We start from the raw sequence: 19,651 nt of genomic DNA, 5'->3' as shown, positions 1-19,651 counted from the left end.
TTTTTCGATGTTCTGGGTCTCTCTGACCCAGCTACAGTTAGTTAGGCAATTTCAGATTGCAGAGGGCCGGGGCATTCATATGCAAAAGCCTCTGTACACAGCTTGGGTGGGGCGGGGTCTCAGGGAATCAACAGGGTGGAGCAAACAGCTATGGCTGATCCTCAGCCCTGCCCTAAGAGGACCCAGGTCTTACTGTTCCACAGTAATCGCTGCAAGCGCCTCTGAGAGAAAGCCGTACTCAAGTTCTGCTCGATGCCAGACAGTCCAGTTTCTCCCCGTATGAGTCTGGGTCCCCAGAGACTTCCCAGAAGTGGAATTCAGAGCAGTCGGGAGCTTCAGTCTCCCTCTTGATTGCAAAAGACAACCGCATCCTCAGTTGCCAGTCCTTTCCACGTGCGCCTCCGTACCTCTGCACTTTACTTCCACATGGCACCTCCTCTGAGTCTCAGTGTGCTTTTCTCCTTCCTTCTAGTTGTAGAATTTCCACTCGGCCAGCCTTCCTGTGGTTCTGGATGATGCCCGCTTTGTCTTTTAGTTGTTTTTTTGAAGTGGTTGTGTGAGGCAGCAATTTCCGGTGTTTACCTATGCCGCCATCTTGGTTTTCTCTGTATTAAATCTTTATATTGCTTTAAGTAATATGGCCATCTTAGCTATGTTGAATCTTCCATTCCAATAGTAGTGGCATTCCATAACATCTAACATGTAGTCATTATTTATATATCTAATAAATATCCACTCAGTGAATTAAAGAGTCAGAGTATACATATTATTTTTATAAGCCACAATTTGAAAAGAGTTCTTTACTTAAAAGCTGACATTTCAGATAAAATTTTAAATATAGAAAATACAAAGTTATGTCAAGGTCATTGATATAATAGTGACTTTATGAGCCCCATTAATTCTATTTAGTCTCATTTTTTAAAGTCTTAACACCATTTTAGACAACAAATCTTGACATCATTTTAGAGAACAATAAACAGAAAATTAAACAAACAGGCACCAAATCTTAGGATCACTGAGTTTAAAGTAACTAAATTCATTTAGGAATTAAATGCTTCTTGCTAATCTTACATAATCTTTCCATTAAAATTTTAAGACTATTATTCTTAGCAATTTAACTGAAACTTTTTATGTCTATATAATTTCTTTTCCCAAGGTTTAATTTAAGTTTATAAGCACAAACTTCCATGAAGAAACTTTTAGCAAAGTTATAAGTATTAATCTCAGTAACAAGGCTAGGTCTTCTCCTAATAATTTTCCTCAGAGAAGTAGATATTACCTTACAAGTCCTTAGAAAGTCTATAATTTTATGAGGTACTCGCAATCAGTTTGAACACCAAAGTACTGTTTGCAGCAGACATTAGTTTGAAATCACCTCAACTGATACTAGTTATAAATGCTTATATGGTTTCAGTCAAAAAGCAAGCTAAGAAATTTAACATAGGTTCAGTTATTGTAGGAATTATGGCCACAAATCTTGAAATATACAGCAACATAATAATTATCTTTGATTACTTAAGAGGCTACCACATTCAAATAATCAAGGCCACGAGAATGTAGAGAGGAGGTTTTAAAAAGCCATGTTATAAAATCAAAACTAGCAAAACTCAATAGGTAGATGTCTTTGAAACAACCTTAAGACATAGTTTGAACATAGCTTCAAAGACTCAGTGTTCTTGACTGAAATTCATTCTTGTTTAGCAATGACTTAATAATGTCACTTCCTATGTCTCTTTCAGGCTAGAGAGCACTCTTTGGAAACCACAACAAATGAATATACAAACATCTGCAAAATACATGCTCTTTTGCTGTTTTATGAAATGGCACAACACGCTCAGTCCTCTAACCTAAAAACCAGGGAGTCACTTTCTATTTCTCTTCTTTCTCACCCCCACACTTAATCTAACAATCTTGTCCTGTCCATTCTACCTTCTATAATCTCTCCTTTCAGTTCCCTCCTATTATCTAACACTGTTATTCTGACTCAGGTCCTTACTTTTATAAAAGTCTCCTCCTCTCTTTCCCCACCTCCATGCGGCCAAAGCCATATTTGTAAAACACCAATATGATCATGTGACTGCCTTCTTTAAAACTTCCAATGATTGACCACAGTCTTTGGACTATTCCCTCACTTACGTATAAATAAACCCTTAGTTCCTGGAGTATGAGGCTAAATTCCTGAATAATGAATTAACTTAAATTAGATCAATTTATTTTCTTACCTCCTGCTCAGAGAGCCCATCAATAATCTCAGAAATCTCATGTTCACTTCTAGCAATAGTGGCTGAAAGACCAGCTCCCCTCTGCCCAACTCTAAGTATGAGAGAGAAATTATATATATATATTTAAAGGCCTTTTATAGGGAAGACATGTAAATTATATTACTTTTGTATAGATTACTTTTCTGAATAAGACTTTTTTAATCAACTAGAAGTCAGAGAAGAAACCTAAATTAATTTGCTTGAGTCATCTATAAAATTAGTAATAATTTAAATGCCGAGATTAAGGTTTAAAGATTGCATGTCCAAGTTCAAATGACAGAACTATTTATTTATGGAAAACCAGTTACTGGTGACATTTCCATTTCAAATACCAGTTTTTTGCATGCCTTCCAGAAACTAGAATGGCAGGCTTAGAAAAATACATCAAAGATTTTTTAAAAGAGGGAAGAAAAATACTGAAGAACAACGAGATACTCAGGTCTATTCTTATTAACTATCATTTCCAAAGAAATGGATATTTTCAAGGATTGAATAATTAATTTAAAAATATTCACTTAAGCCCAGCCAGTGTGGCTCAATGGCTAAGCGTCGACCAGGAGGTCACGGTTGGATTCCCAGGCAGAGTACATGCCGGGTTTTGGGCTCAATCCCCAGTGGGGAGCAGTAGGAGGCAGCCAATCAATGATTTTCTCTTATCATTGATGTTTCTATCCTTCTCTCCCTCTCCTTTCTTCTCTCTGAAATCAATAAAAACGTATTTCTTTAAAAAATTAACTTAAATTTAGATTCAACATCATGAATATAAAAAATTAATATTAAATTCACCAAGACATATTACAAACAAAAGTTTTTTATAACCTTTCTTAATGATTATCAAGTAACAATAAGTATTGTGAAAGATCAAAAGTGTGATTCCAAGAATATAGCACAGCCATTAAACACCAAACTGCTTACCGTTGAAATCTTTCTTGCTGTTCTCTTTGTTTCCGAATTTCTGGAAACTGCTTTTCATAGTACTCCCTTGTTTTGCTTTCTTTAGCTTTCCTCCGAGGATTATTTTCTATTCTGTCCACTTTTTTCTCCCATGCTTCCATGAGTTGATCGTAACGTTGGCAGATTTTTTGTTCCTATTAAATACCCGTAGCAAATTAAAAATTAAACAAAATTCTGTGATTCTGACAAACCTAATACATTAAAGTACATGTCAGTTCTTAAGATAAAGTCAGAAGTACATTTGGCCTATAACTCAATTGTGAATGAGAAGCTGTTCTCAATCGGAAAGAGGAGAGAGAAAGGGAGCTCCATTGCCTATGAAAAATCTGACGTATAGAGCATATTTTGGTCAGATTTTGTTTAGTTAACAGGAAGACTATATAAATTGATCAATGAACTGATGAGCTACTACTACTAACTGACCAGCTACTTTGATTGTTTTTTTTCCTGATAACAATATGTCTTCATGTAAAAAATAATGTAAAATTAAAAACAAAAACATATAAATAGTTCGTAATCCCAGTCACCCAAAGGCAACCATATTAACATTTTGTTGTTAGCCTTCCAATGTGTCAGAGAAAACACACTTTAATCATTCCTCTATTGTTGGTGATCTAGGTTACTCGCATATTTTTGTTACTATAAATTATGCTACGTCATAAACATTTTTGACAGTCTGGAAAAGACAGAAATTGGTTGTAATTTATGATTACAAAAAGAAAACTCAGCAAATGACATGAAATCAAGAATACTTTTATAAAAATGAGTAATGTATGATCTTCTTTTATAAATATCAAAAACACAGAAAGAAGAACCCTCCTGCACAGAACTATGTATGTGTCTGACGGCACACAAATTAAAAAAAGTGTCGGGGGACTCATGAAAAACTGTTAACACTAGTCATCTCAAAAAGTGGCATCAGAGAAGATAAAATTATCTTCCTCATACTCCATATCCCACCCCAACATCTTCCTAATCATTCTTTTCCACTCCTATATATCTGTTTTACTCCATCTGTATCGCCACCTCCTCAGTACAGGCTAACATCAATCCTCATCTAGATTAAAGAGCCTCCTAATGTCTCCCATGTACTCTTTTTTACAATAAAATTTGTCATTTTATTACAATTTATATCCACTATTATTTCGTTATTAGTTTCAGGTGTACAGCATAGTGGTTAGACAATCATATACTTTACAAAGTGGTCCCTCCCTCTGGTATTTCAGGTACCCACCTGGCACATTTTTAATAGTGTAGCCAGATGCAAATTCTTAAAATCCAAACCTAAACATTTCACTCCCTCAGTTCAAACACTAAAAAGATACTCCCAAGATCTAATCCAAAGTCTCCTAGGTGACCTCCAGGGCTGTATAGGACTTGGCCCTGGCTTTCCCCACCAGCCTCATTTCTCACCACACTCCCAGCTCTGTCTAAGCCCCAGCCATCTCTAAAACTGGGACACTCCACTCTACCTCCCCGATCTTCATCACACAATCCACTCTACCTCCCAAATCTTCATTTAAGCTGCTCCCTCTGTTTATTCGTTATTAGCATACAAGTTTTCCTGTGAAATTTCCGTCTTCATGATTCATCTCTGCACTAACTATCCCTCTTACATGCTCACAGTCATCTGTATATGATCACAGTACTGCAATTGCCTGCTGACTTATCTATCCTCAGTTACACCTTGGCTAAAACCATTTGGCTGTCTTGCTCACCACTGTAGAATGATATGTGGAACACAGTAAGCAGCCAATGAACATTAAACAAATCAGTGAACACAGACACTTTATAACTACTCTATTGAAGTATAAAAAGAAAAACTGAGCTTCTGTGTTTGCAGATAGCAAATTTAGAAATTACCATAATTACAACAAAATTACTGAACAGAAAAAAATACTTTAGCTAATTTCTTCTTTAATACTAGAGGCCTGGTGCACAAATTCATGCAAAGGTAGGGCCCCTCAGCCTGGCCAGCGATCGGCCGATCAGGGCAGCCAGCCAGGGGAGAGGGACCGTGTGAAGCTGGCCGGCTGTGGGAGCGCACTGACCATCAGGGGGCGCTCCTGCATTGAGCGTCTGCCCCCTGATGGTCAGTGCGCGTCATAGCAACCGTTTGTTAGTAATGGTCACTCAGGCACATATATATATATTTCTATGTTCTTGGCACACACACACATAAAATTCAAGACAGAAGGGTGCAGTTGGCAATTAGAACGTAAGAAGTCACACTCCAAACAAAAGCTGCTGACTCTAGAGCAGGGGTCCTCAAACTACGGCCCGCGAGCCATATGCAAATACAAATATTGTATTTGTTCCCGTTTTGTTTTTTTACTTCAAAATAAGATATGTGCAGTGTACATAGGAATTTGTTCATAGTTGTTTTTTTTTAAACTATAGTCTGGCCCTCCAACGGTCTGAGGGACAGTGAACTGGCCCCTTGTTTAAAAAGTTTGAGGACCCCTGCTCTAGAGTGTTGCAATCATTAACTGTCAGGTCATTAAATATAAGGTACAACATTCACTTCCAATGTGAGTTAAAGAACAACACTTACTTACTAAACAACTGAATTTAAATAAATCAATAGTTTATCAAAAATCAGTAGACATGTTATGAAAATAAGAATACTGGCATATTTTCTGTAATTTAATTTCCATGAAGACTATACTTACAAAATTTTTGGAATGCAAGTCATATAATAAATATGAAAAACTAACTCTCTAAAATTTGAAAAAGCTAACCTTTAGCTGACCCAGCTCCTAATGAGAGAACAGTAATATGTAATTAGCATGACTGTAACTTACCCACATTTGTTTGAGGGTTAAGAGAATAAATGTAGATCATCCTGTTTATCATATTTTTTTAACTACTCACCATTTTCTTTATTTGGCTAGATAAAAATTTTATACATAGATGACCAAAGATATTAATTTAATAATGACATTAAACATGAATTATGATATCAAAAGGTTGTTAGAAATTAATTTATAGTTGTCACATCTATTTTTAATTTCTAAATCAGCAACCTTCTCTCAAATATAATCAAGAACCATTCTCATTAATAATGGAAAAGCAAATGCCAACATGGGCATGAATGGAAAAACTGTACAAATTTCAGTTAACAAGGATAGGACCTCACCCTTTGTTTTCTTGCATGATTTCTTCTTTTAAAAAATAAAATGAGTTTTTTCCTCATCACCTGGTTTCTAGAAAAGAAAAATATGGTTGTATGACATTAAGAAAATGCACGATTTAAAAATGTATTCACTTATTTTTCACAGACACTGAAAAACAAGCAAAGATCACTTAGGAACATATGATGTAATAAAAATTAATCTTAATTTTTAACCCTGCAAAATAAGACTTTTGCAATAATTAGAGCTGACTAAAATTCCTCCCATTCTACAACAAAATTTTATATAAATAGTTAATTTTCAATTATTATATCCAATTATAAGGTAAATATTATTTTCAATTTACAATTACACAGTTCTTAAGAACCCTGGCGATATAAACATCTTTGTACTCTCTGGAGGAGGGGAGGTTGAAGAGAAGGAAAAGCCTTTAAGTTACCTCCCTACCCCAGGATTGGTGCTGATCTCCCTGCTATGAGAATGTATACCAACATAGAAAGGTGACTTCTGCTTTAAACAGAAGATTTTCTTCAGTCACAGAAATGACACAATTCACTCTAAGAAGTAATGGAGGGCAATGTGATAAGACAGAAAAACTTCTCTTATACCTTAACATAATTTCACTTTTTAAATTTGAAGCATTGTGACCTTCAAAAACAATGACATGCAGGTTCAAATATAAATATTTATACCCCACCTACTTCCAGAAAGGATTTCAAGCTGATTATTCAAATATAAATACAAGGCCAAGGCAAGTAGAAGTAATTTTTTGGATTATCTGCCACTCAGGACTAACAGTGACACTGGCTCCACTCAAATAAGCATGGGCAATCAGGAGCTGGCTATATGGAAAAGTAGCCAAGAGATTAAAAGAATTATTAAAATGTACATTTGCTATTTCATACAAAGCAAATGGCAATGATGAAAAAATAGCTACTCAATGATTCACAATGGGTGCATGCAGCTGAGTAAATGATATTTCACAAGGAATTTCACACGTACAGTAGAAGCATCACCATCTATTCAGTTTGCTCTAATTGTAATTATGTGCTACTCAATAGCAAATAACACTCAATAAGGATTATTTAAAATGTCTCCTAAGAATTTAAATGAAGAAGTCAGCTAGTCAGTAACCAGCTCAGGACAGTGTAGATAACATGAAATAAGTCAGACAGACTTATGCTCTCTAGCTAATATTGGGAGGAAAAGACAGAACACAAACATTAACTGAAGCTTTGTTGGGGGGGAAAAATCATTAAAAGTAGCCAACTATATTTTATTCAAAATTCTTTTTAAAAATGTTAAAATAGCTAAACAACTCCAAAACAAGGCATATTTTATATGAATTCTGCCTAACCTAAGGGTTGTCAAGACCACAGTAGCATCTCACAGAAAAATTCTAAGTATAAGACTTTTATTATGAACCACTTTCTTAACAAAAGTTAAAATTATTCACTTTCAATATTTTTCATGCATACCATGCAAATTATATCTGCCACCAGTTCTGCAAAGTAGTCAACTATTGCACATACTCTCAGTAAGAAATATTTTAAAAAGAAAAAATATATATGTGTATATATACATATTTAGCAATGTGCTCATTATTAACTGTACTAAAAACTATAATTTCTCATTATACTTAATAAAACATATAAAGTAGAAATATCACATTTTTGTTACAAACAAGAATAATTACCTAAATTCTCTTAAAGTATGATAATTTTTTTTAAAAAGATACCTATCTAGCCTCCTCTTTTCTTCAATCAGATCAAGAAATTAGGTTTTCTTTTTTACTTATTTTCTTATTCCAAAATCTGCATCCATAAAGGCCTGGTATCTAGGATGAGCAAGGCTAAACAAACTACACTTTGGAGCTTTCCTCACCCAGGTGAGGTCACTGAGCGCTTCCAAGGCACCAGGACATTAAATGGCAGAAGGGTCTACAAATACCGTCATTAGCAAGAGTCATGGAAGGGATTTCCCTAGAATAGGATTTTGAATAATGATAAAATGATCCGTGGCACTTCTACTTTGCAATGGCAGATGTGGCTTGGTGGGGGACGGTGTCATCACTAGTCTTAAATGAAAAAGCTTCATTATCTTACTTCATCATGCGCCTTGCAGGTACTCCACTGAAAAAAAGACAAAACAGGAGGCAAAAAATTCAAGCCTCAAGGTAAGCCATTTCAATGTTAAGTATCCACCTTTTTTACTAGCAGATCATAAAACCAGCTAGTTTTATGCAATAATTTATTTCAATTTTTGGCCTCGGAAACTCAAAGCTGTTACCCCAACCCCCAAGAAGCCAGAGGAAGATAACATATAGTAAAATGACAGCAAATTACACAAATCTAAAATATACCAACACTATATTACAATAATATGTCAGAAGATAACATAAAAACAATCTCTTTATAGAATATATGGTCTTTAACTGAAGAACTCTAGAGACAATAAATACTTACGTTTTGATGTTCTCGTGGTACACCTTGGTATCTGATGGCTGGTTATAGAGTGGCTATAAAATAGAATAAAATATTTATACATAAAATATTGTACATATGTCTATAAAGAACAAGGAAACAAATTATATTTTACTGTAAAGCTAAATAAAGTACTAATGGGTCTACACAATATGTGCCCTACCAAAACCTCCAGACTATTAGGTTCCCTGAATATTTAATAATGCCATTTCTAGAAAGTTTATAAATCCATTGTATTCCATAATAAAATCATTCATTCAGAGATTTTTAATTTTAAAGACAAAGAAAAATTAAGCACTATCATCATCCTAACAGAATGATTCAAAGAGCTTTCTATTTCTGTTCTTACTTCTTTCTCCTTCTATGTGGATGATTTAATGGCTGCCCAGGATAATGCTTCTTTTCAAAGGTAACCAAGTTCCTGCACCATTATTATTATTTTAATCCTTACCCGAGGATATGTTTTTTTAATTGATTTTTAGAGAGAGAAGAAGGGAGAAACAGAGAGAGACATCAATGTGAGAAAGAGACATCGACTGGTTGCCTCCTGTACGTGCCCGACTAGGATTGAACCCACAACCTAATGCAGGTGCCCTGACTGGGAATCAAACCTGCAACCTTTTGGTCATGCACCATTATTCTGATCACAAATTACTGCCCAGCTATATTGCTCTCACCTCAAAGTAAGTAGATTGTATTCCATCTTATCCCAAGAAAAACTAATACAAAAGAGCACTAGAAATAAAAAAATTTCTTACTTACCAGTTCAACTTTTGGGCCAAGACCTTCAAATATTTTATGAGCTTCTTCTGCTTTTTTCTACAAAGACATTATTATACTGTATAACTAAAAAGTATATTACCTAAGTGCAAAATCATTACCAATAAAATAATATTTATCTGAAGACCAATCTATACTTAAACTTATCCTTATTTCTAAACATTCTCCTTATATGATAGGCTAAAATACTATTTCTATTGTCATAATTTCCTTACCAAATTCAGTCAAAGCTTAACATTTGTATTGAAAGCACTGCCTAAAGAATTGGTAAATTCTTAAAAGCAAATATATATTCATTCTAGGGAGAGCGAACAGGAATCCACAATTAGAAATGAATCCTTCAAACATCTAAATACTTCAACTGAAAATGTCTTTAATGCAAATTAAATAATTAAAACACCATAAAGTTGTCAATCTTTGCTGTGGTAAGCCAAATTAATCTCTTTGAAGAACAGTTTATAATAAGCTTACTTTCTAGTTACAAGAAAACTTTAGCAATAACCCCCAAAATAGAGGAAACAACTGTCTGAATTACTCAGGTGTTCAGTAGTAAATAAAAGGTGAATAATATATATTTTTATGTTATTTTCAAAAGTAAAATAAATGCTAACAGAAATCATCTTTAAAAAACAAAATATAACAAAATTCAAAACTGAATATATTTAAACTAGAATTATATAACTAGCAAATGTCTCAGTGGTTCTCAAATCTCCTCTCTCTCCCAGCAATCTCATTAGTAACAATGGCTCATGGCCTGCTGCAGACCCCACCTTACTGCATCTGGCTACAAAACTCTCCAGGGCTTCTTCTAATGGGACATACAAACAGAAATGGGCATCAATCAGTATTTCCCAAGTATAAAGAAAGATGTTCCCTTAAAATAAATATTCCTCTTTTTCATCTCATTTATCAATCAAATATTTATTTAGTACATATTATGTGAAAAAAAATGTTTAACTGGCTTAGGAAGGACAAAATAGTGTAATGAACTATCCAAACTCCAAAAAACTTAAAAGGTAATTCAGATGAGAAATAAACATATCAAAAATGTCAAATACTAAACTATAAATATACCCATTAAATTTGCATAGCAAATTCTATTTCTATAGATTTTCAAAAGTATTTTTTTATTGATTTCAGAGAAGGGAGAGGGAATGAGAAATAGAATCATCAATGATGAGAATCATTGATCAGCTGCCTCCTGCACAACCCACACTGGGAATCGAGCCCGCAGCCCAGGCATGTGCCCAGACCAGGAATTGAACCAAGAATTCCTGGTTCATAGGTCGCTGCTCAACCACTGAGCCAAGCCAGCCAAGCTATAGATGATTTTAAAGGCAGGATTTGTTAAACTTTGTACTATAAACATTTTGGGACAGATATTTTCTTATTTGGGGGGCTGTCCTATGCGTTGTAGAAATTTGGCATCCCTGGCCTCTACCCTTTAGATTCCAGTAACCTCCACCCCTCTGCCAAGGTATGACAATAAAAATAGTCTCTGGTAAATATTAATGTCAAGAAGCCAAAGTGTAGCCCAGCCAGCGTGGCTCAGTAGTTGAGTGCCAACCTATGAACCAGGAGGTCATGGCTGGATTCCTGGTCAGGGCACATGCCTGGGTTGCAGGCTCGATCCCCAGTAGGGGGCGTGCAGGAGGCAGCCAATCAATAATTTTTTCTTAGCATTGATGTTTCCATCTTTCTCCCTTCCTCTCTGAAAGCAATAACAAAATACATTTCCTAATAAAAGAAAGTTTTTTAAAAAAGAAGTCAAAATGTAATTTTAACAAAACTCAAATTTACTAGCTTTTGGAATATGTTAAATAACATACAAATATAATTACAAATGGTGAATTTTGAAATACCTAGCACCTGCAAATTACTCTCTCTACACCCAATAGTCACTAGTTTTTAAATTTGCTTTCTCAAGGCACTCTATATTAGAGTTGATACCAAGAACAGGCAAAGTGGAATTGTACACAAATAATACTAAGAGACAAGGGAGCAAAATCATCTTATGGCAAATATTTACCAGTATCCTATTATGTAAAGGCACTTACCTTTTCAGGGATAATTATAAAGGCTGATTTTTAAGATGTTGCTGATCCCAAGATTTAAGTTTTGCAAAATTTTATTAAATATTTGACTTCATGTTGACTTAATTGCTAAGAACAGATTAATCTACAAATAGTTTGGCAGAAAAACTTTAATTTAAAACCCTCACATTACCATATTATAATTTTTATTATATGTCTATAGGCAGAAGTAATTAATTCTTCAAACATATGTTGGGTATAATCTGGACACTAGCTAGACCTTAAGAAAACAATGAATAAAATTGCCCTTCCTGAAATAGGAAGAGAAGGGGTCTTGAAAGGCTTCATAGAGAAAATGATACTTCAGCTGACTCTTAAAGTATAAGTGCAATGGATAGAAAGAGACAGAAGAAAGACAAGACACAGGAACACCTGAAGGCAGAGGTAAAGACAGTACAGTGGGGCCTTGACTTTGGAGTTTAATTTGTTCCGTGACGGAGCTCGTAACTCAAATTACTCGTATGTCAAATCAATTTTCACCATTACAATGACATGTGATGCTGGGCTGATGTGGCATTCACTGTGACAACTAGTGGCGGGGTATCTAAAGCTGGCTCGTAACCCAAATTTTAGCTCACAACTCAAAACAAAAAATCGGCCGAGAGACGGCTCGTATCTCGAAAAACTCGTTAGTTGGGACACTCGTAAGTCAAGGCCCCGCTGTAATTTCAAGGGCACATTCTGGCAGGATATCACTGAGGAAGGAGTATCAGGCCAAGGGCCAGAGAGATACACATGCAAGCACTAATACAAAGTTTGGGCTAATAGAAAGTTGGATATCCTCAAAAGGATTTATCTGGATGATCACATCATGGGACAAATACGCAGGACAGATTAAAAAGAAAAACAGACTAAAGGAAGGAAACTCACTATCTACTGGTATGTGAGAGATAAGGGCTCAAATTAAACTACTGCCAAAAAAGAAAGAGAGGAACAATTGATCAGACTAAATTTTAAGAGGCAGGACTGATGCTCTTCATTGATTAGCTAAATCTACAGTGGCAGAGACAAAATAAGTAATTCCTACGAGAAGGGTGGGCAACCCCTGGCATGCGTGCCAAACATGGCATGCCAGTAACTTTTACTGGCACACGAAACCCTCTCTTATAATCTTCCATTTACAATTTTTTTCTTAATATCAACTTTTTTATTTTTCAGATAAATTCAGTGTAGGTGCATCTTAGATAAATAATTTTACATAACACGTTATCTTAAAGACCACAAACATTCAGACATTGACCGTAGCAGTCCTGTATATATTTTGTAGATGGAGATAATAGGGCTGGCTAATAGATGGGATTTGCAGTGTGAGAATAAGAGAGGAGTCAAGGATAATCCCAAGTATTTCTGGTTTGAGCCCCCCCCCCCCAAGTGCACAAATTTTTGTGCACCAGGCTTCTAGTTAAAAAATAAATGTACTTTTCATCATCATGTACTGTGTTTTTGTCGCTCAAATGAATTTTATTATTTCTTCAATGTTCTTCACATACATACACCTTAAGAGATATCAAGCAGGCGTAACATGTTCTCAAAAAATTTGGTTTGGCACACAGAAGAATTTTGAGTCAGATTTTGCTGGTTTTGGCACGACTCACAAAAAGGTTGCCCACCCCTGTCCTAGGACATTGGCCAAGGTGCACAGAGGCAGTTGACACTAAGCATACTCTCTATTGTTCATCCCTTTCTTTCTCCTAGTGTCACATTAACTTGCACATCATTCAGTCAAAATATAAACAAGATTTTGAAAACTACAGTCCATACCTCCCCCGGTCTTCTATATGTATTATAATTCTGAAATTAGAACATTTATAAATATTTTTGGAAGACAAATTGAACTATTAAAAATAGTCCAGGAGAAGAGTCTAGTTAGAGACTAAATAAATCTTAGTCTGAGGTTTAAATATGATGCAAGGCTACTTTCCTCTCAGGAAGTCAATTTTGAAATTAACAGTAATTTTTATGGAGTTTTCCTCCTCCCACTAACTTTCTAAACAAAAGAAAGATGGCTTAAACAATAGCCCCTATCTCTGAAGCCACATCTGGCTTAATTCCCAACCAGTGTAGACTGCTGCAAACAAGGAACAAGAGGTGGATGTACACTCTCTCCTTGCCTATAGAATCAAAACAGATAAAGTCATTCATTATACAAAGCTCGAGAATCAGCGCAGACCTTACACAAAGCAGCATGGTAAGTGATGTGAGAGAGCCTATGCCCAGCTGTGCTCTCATCACTTCCCCTCCAGGAGCCTCTGCTACAATTCTATGACTGCACAGGTACAACCACAGCAGATGACTAGGAGCAGGGTATACAAAAATAACATCAAAAAGGTGATTCCTACAGTACTGTAGGTTGAAAATAATCTTTACTGTAATTCTAATACTAACACAGATTTCAAGTTTGGTTGTTCAATACTTTACAGACTATACAACAAATACGCAAATTCTAAAATGGAAAGAGAGGTCTGCAAGCTTTCAGTTTTGTTGATGGGCATCAAGAAACATATATTATCCTAATTAATGAAAACATATACAAATGTTAAGCACAAATTAAATTATCTGTCAGTCCTCACATCCTAGTCAGGCAATCACAGAATTCACTAATGTTGGAACTGTTTATTAGGTTTGTGAGACAAAGGTAATTAAGAAATTCAATCAATTAATAAATATTGAATTCCATTTATTTGACAATTAATTCATACTGAGAAATAATTCAACATTTTATTTTAAAAGATTCTTTCCCATTGCTATCAGCTCTAACCCCTCTTTACTTTATCCCTGACATCATAAAGTGGCCATGAAGCCCATTAGCCCACAAAGGTACTTTTATTGTTCTACAGAGTTGGGTTTTTTTTAAAGCAGGAAATTTCACATAAATTTCCATGTTCATGGCTTCTCTTAAATAATGAAGTACGAGAAAACCAGGGCCACATCCCTGCATGATCACCGAGCACTGTCCCTCTAGGCATGCCACAAGGCAGTCCCACTGCCCCTCACTTGATAAATCCTCACGTACGTAGTTCTGTCCATTCAATAAAATGGACTAATTTTGAACTCAGCCAAGAAAATAATATTAATTGTCCATATTACCTTCCGTGACACTTCCAATTACTTTAAGTATTACATATCTGCCGACTTCAGTTATCCATATAGACACATACTAGTACATATGAATCCAAGATCATTCCTACAAATTTTTACTTAATGACTAATTCACAGCTGCTTTTCTTAAGGCCAATTTCCTTTAAGATCTGGACTATTATAAAGTTACTGGCTGCCTATAAGATGTACTGCTCTACTCACTATAAAGAAGCAAATTAAAACAACAATCCCAACTTCTACCTTATGACCAACATTAGCTAACAAGCCTATTCTCTCCCGCAGTACTTAAAGTATATTATTCATTTTTGAACTGAGGACTCTGGAAGCCCACTGTCACATGTTATTCATTTCTGGACTGAGGATTTCTGGAAGCCCACTGTCAAACAGCGCTGTTGGAAAGTTTTGTTGATACTAAGATGAAATCAGTTTCCTTTTTTTAAAAAAATATATTTTATTCATTTTTTATAGAGAGTAAGGGAGAGAGATAGAGAGTCAGAAACATGGATGAGAGAGAAACATCAATCAGCTGCCTCCTGCACATCTCCTACTGGGGATGTGCCCGCAACCCAGGTACATGCCCTTGACCAGAATCAAACCTGGGACCTTTCAGTCCGCAGGCTGACGCTCTATCCACTGAGCCAAATCGGTTTCGGCGAAATCAGTTTCCTTTTAACTGCTCATTCCTGGGCTGGATTCTGGCCAAAAACTAACTGTGACAACACAAAATAATTCACAGAATTGAGGCCTGGTTTTCCTAAATTCATATCTTTTTATTAGTATAAAAATTATTTTAATAAACATAAAAAAAGCAAAGTCTACCTACAGGCAATGACCTCACACTTTATAACTAAGATTCAAGCCATAGGCCAGCTATTAATTGTGAAGGTGATAATGTAAGTAATTTCCATATCCAATAACCTATCTCTACTGGAATGGTATCAGAATCTGGCATTAAATGTCCCTTATAAAGTGAAAAACTATAGAATGACTGTTTTTGTATTATTTGGTACAAAACAAAACTTGTTTGCCAGTATTTATATAATAGGAGAGAGACTCAGCTAATAAAACTATACCCTCATTAAATAATATTTATATAACATGTAAATAAAATATTAAATAATTTAAGATACAGCTCTCAACTTTTCTTCATAAGGTAAAAGCACCAAACTTCAGTCAATCAAAGTTTAAGAACATTAAAAATTAAAACAGAAACCAGGTTTTAATACATTAACATCACTACAGAACTCACTGATAACTAAGAAAAGGCACAAATGGTTTCAAAGGTTTGTGCCACTAAAAATGGCATGAGCTTACCCGATTCTCATCATAAATAATTTGAACAATACTGCGGTGTTTCTGTTCCACAGGAGGAGGGGACACAGGCTTCTCAGGCTCAGGAGGTTTAGCTGCTTCTTCTTCTAGTTGTTGCTAAGAGATCCAGAAAGGAAGAGTCAGGCATCTGCTGCATGTCACCCCCACCAATAATTAATCACTAGAGATAACACATGCTACTGAGTAATGTTGTGCTGATTCTATAGGGAAATCATGTAATCTACTAGAGCTCTAACAAATTCTATTAGATTTATTTTTATTAATAAACAAACATAAATCATCATTAGTTAAATCATTTAATATTTTAATTCTTATAAATAAAACAAAATAATAAGAGAAACAAAACATATAAAGATCCCCATAGCCCAAACACCGTGGCTCAGTGATTGAGTTGTTGACCTATAAACCAGGAGGTCACGGTTAGATTCCTGGTCAGGGCACATGCCTGGGTTCCAGGCTCGATCCCCACAGGGGGAAGTGCAAGAGGCAGTCAATCAAAGATTCTCTTTCAACACTGATGTTTCTCTCTCCCTCCCTCTCCCTTCCTCTCTGAAATCAATAAAAATACATTTAAAAAATTAGAACTAAAAAATAATAAAAATAAAAGTAAAAAAGATACCCCATAAACTTCTATCACAATGATCTTTTGTGGCACTGGGAAACACTTTTATATGTTATAGATATATGGTTTATGTTAATGTCTGGTGGGGATAGAGCATGGGAGAACTGCATTAAAGAATTAACTTAGTAATAGTACCATACCCCATCCCTACCCGACAACAAACTTTATGTTTCATAGTCAAGACACACTGGCAAAACCACAACAATATGGACTGCTGGTGTGCAATTACAAAGCAGAAAGCTATCTGTATTACTTTCTGTCCGGGGTTGAGCTTTAGGGTCACCTTCTATAAGTGGTGTGATCCTAGGATCCTTTCTAAATCCTTCCTTCAATCTTCAGCAAGAATATAAACTACTCATATATGAAGTAGGGATATTAATCCTACTTATCACATAGCTTTTTGAGAGGATTAAATGACTCAAAAACATCTGAAAACTAAAAATGTTCATTTAATACAATGTTATTACCTATAATTATTACTGAAGTAAGCAGAGGCTTGGTCTGCTGGGTTCACTGCTTTTTTCCCCCCAACACCTAAATCAGTAATACCTAGTAAATGCTCAATAAATAGCCACATCAATATAAGTTCGCTGCCTAACATGAAAAAAGACATTCATTAGGTAGAAATGTTAAGTCTACTAAAAGCCCAGAAGAACTCATCCGTGCTAGAACTCAGACCACACCCAAATGAAAGGATAAACATCCTCCAAGTGAGAAGTTTGGACCATTTCCACTTTAAAGTTAAAAGTACTCTTGCAGTCTGATATCTATATAAGCAAAAGACAGATCTTTGGAGTTGTGAAATCACCTTAATGAGAATAAGTTCTTTAACCATGCCCTTTCTTTCCTTTACCAAGAGGGCATTCTTTTAGGATCCCTGTTAAGTGGATTTAGAGAAAGGAAACAAACAAGCTTCAGAAAATCGTATTTTGCTTTTAGTACCCAAGTAGCCCTAGGACAAAATCATTTTAACAGAAAGGTTAGAAACAGATAAACAAAAACAAAACATACAAATTTTCCTCACCTATTTGCCCTTTCACATTAACTTTACAATTTTGCAAAAATTTAAAACCAAGTTTGGTTGGAATTTTTATTGAAAAGGTATAAACATATGAATATGACCACACATTATTAACATTGTTTCTATTCACCTATGGTATATTTCTTTATTTACAAGTTATCTTTGATATATCTCAACATAATTATAGCTATATATATTTCATTATTTTTAATTATTATAAGTTGTTAAATGTTATTGAGCATTTATATGTGCCACATATTATTCAATATATTCATCATCTCAACTCATAAACAAATCACATGATTTAATTGGTATTAGTAGTATTGTCTGGCCGGTGTAGGTCAGTGGTTGAGTGTCGACCTATGAAGCAGAAGATCACAGTTTGATTCTGGGTCAGGGTACATGCCCAGGTTTTGGGCTTGATTCCCAGTGGGGGGCATAGAGGAGGCAGCCAATCAATGATTCTCTCTCATCATTGATGTTTTTATCTCTCTCTCTCTCTCTGTCTCTCCCTTTCCTCTCCTCTAAAATCAATAAAAAAAAAGTAGTAGTATTACCACTTTACTAGTGAAAAAACAAAAGACAAGACCAACTCAGCAGAACCAGACCCATAAAACTTAAAATAGTTGTTATATTATTTTATTATAAATTTAATCTGATTCAATAAATAAAGAAGGGCTCAACATATTTTCAAAAATTAAGAAAAAAATTTTTAAAATATATTTTTATTGATTTCAGAAAGGAAGGGAGAGGGAGAGAGAGAGAAACATCAATGATGAGAGAGAATCATTGATTGGCTGCCTCCTGCACACCCCCTAATGGGGATCGAGCCCACAGCCTGGGCAAGTGCCTTTGATTGGAATCAAACCTGGGACCCTTCAGTCTGCAGGCCGACGCTCTATCCACTGAGCCAAACCGGCTAGGGAAAGGAAATATTTTTTAATAATCAAGCAGATTTTAAAATGAGCCAAATAAAAATTCTAGCAATAAAAACATAATTATTGAAACTGAAAGTATATTTGATAAATGAAATATAACTGGAGAGAGTAATGTATCCTGAAACAGAGAAATTTTAAAAGTTTTCACAAGGAAGCCCAAAGAAGTAACAAAATGTGAAAGAAAAGCAATTAAGACACATGGAAGACAAGAGTGCTAGTATATCTAACAGGAATTTCAGAAGATGACAAAGAAACTGCAGGAAAGAGTTTGATAAAAAAACATAATGGTTTAGAACTGATAAAAAAAACTTATAGAGGAAGTCCAATAAATCCCAAGCTGGATTTAAAAAAATAATAATCCACTCCTAAATACATGCTTGTAAAAACAACACCACCCAAAGAAAAAGATATTGAAAGGAGTCAGAGAAAAAATTCAGACTATCTACAAAAGAATACAAATTAGGGTAAAGGCTGGTGTTTTAACAATGGAAGCCAGAAGACAGTGTACTGAGAGAAAATAACCACATACCAAATAAAGAAATCTTTCAATAAACAGGCATAAAAAAAAAGATGATATTTAAGTCATAAAAAAAAAACCCACAAATACTGAATTTACTAACAAATCCTCACTAATGGAAATTCTGATGCTCTTCAAGCACAAGTTTGTATCCCAAATTGAAGATTTGCACTGCATGAAGGAATAATGAACGAATAAGATGACAAATGTGTGGATGAACCTAACTTAACATCTAATCCAGGGGTCCTCAAACTACGGCCCGCAGGCCACATGCAAATACAAATATTGTATTTGTTCCCATTTTGTTTTTTTACTTCAAAATAAGATATGTGCAATGTGCATAGGAATTTGTTCATAGTTTTTTTTTAACTATAGTCTGGCCCTCCAACGGTCTGAGGGACAGTGAACTGGCTCTCT

General features: G+C 35.1%; 1 protein-coding gene across 3 annotated transcripts in view; it reads right to left on the bottom strand.

The window, feature by feature from the left end:
- NCOR1 (nuclear receptor corepressor 1) overlaps positions 1-19,651 on the bottom strand; it is a 242,871-nt gene that overhangs the window by 119,056 nt on the left and 104,164 nt on the right. For all 3 annotated transcript variants that reach the window (XM_015558355.1, XM_015558356.1, XM_015558357.1), the window contains exons 6-11: positions 16,119-16,232; positions 9,595-9,651; positions 8,815-8,867; positions 6,355-6,421; positions 3,177-3,349; positions 2,223-2,313 (exon numbers count right to left, since the gene is read on the bottom strand). In XM_015558355.1, the coding sequence (XP_015413841.1) occupies positions 2,223-2,313; positions 3,177-3,349; positions 6,355-6,421; positions 8,815-8,867; positions 9,595-9,651; positions 16,119-16,232 (555 nt within the window). The remainder of the gene's footprint in view (positions 1-2,222; positions 2,314-3,176; positions 3,350-6,354; positions 6,422-8,814; positions 8,868-9,594; positions 9,652-16,118; positions 16,233-19,651) is intronic.

The sequence above is a fragment of the Myotis davidii genome, unplaced genomic scaffold (genome assembly GCF_000327345.1).
Source record: "Myotis davidii unplaced genomic scaffold, ASM32734v1 scaffold129, whole genome shotgun sequence".
Classification (NCBI taxonomy): domain Eukaryota; kingdom Metazoa; phylum Chordata; class Mammalia; order Chiroptera; family Vespertilionidae; genus Myotis; species Myotis davidii.
The sequence above is the reverse complement of the archived record's forward strand: the minus strand, read 5'-3'. Positions and strand labels throughout refer to the sequence as shown.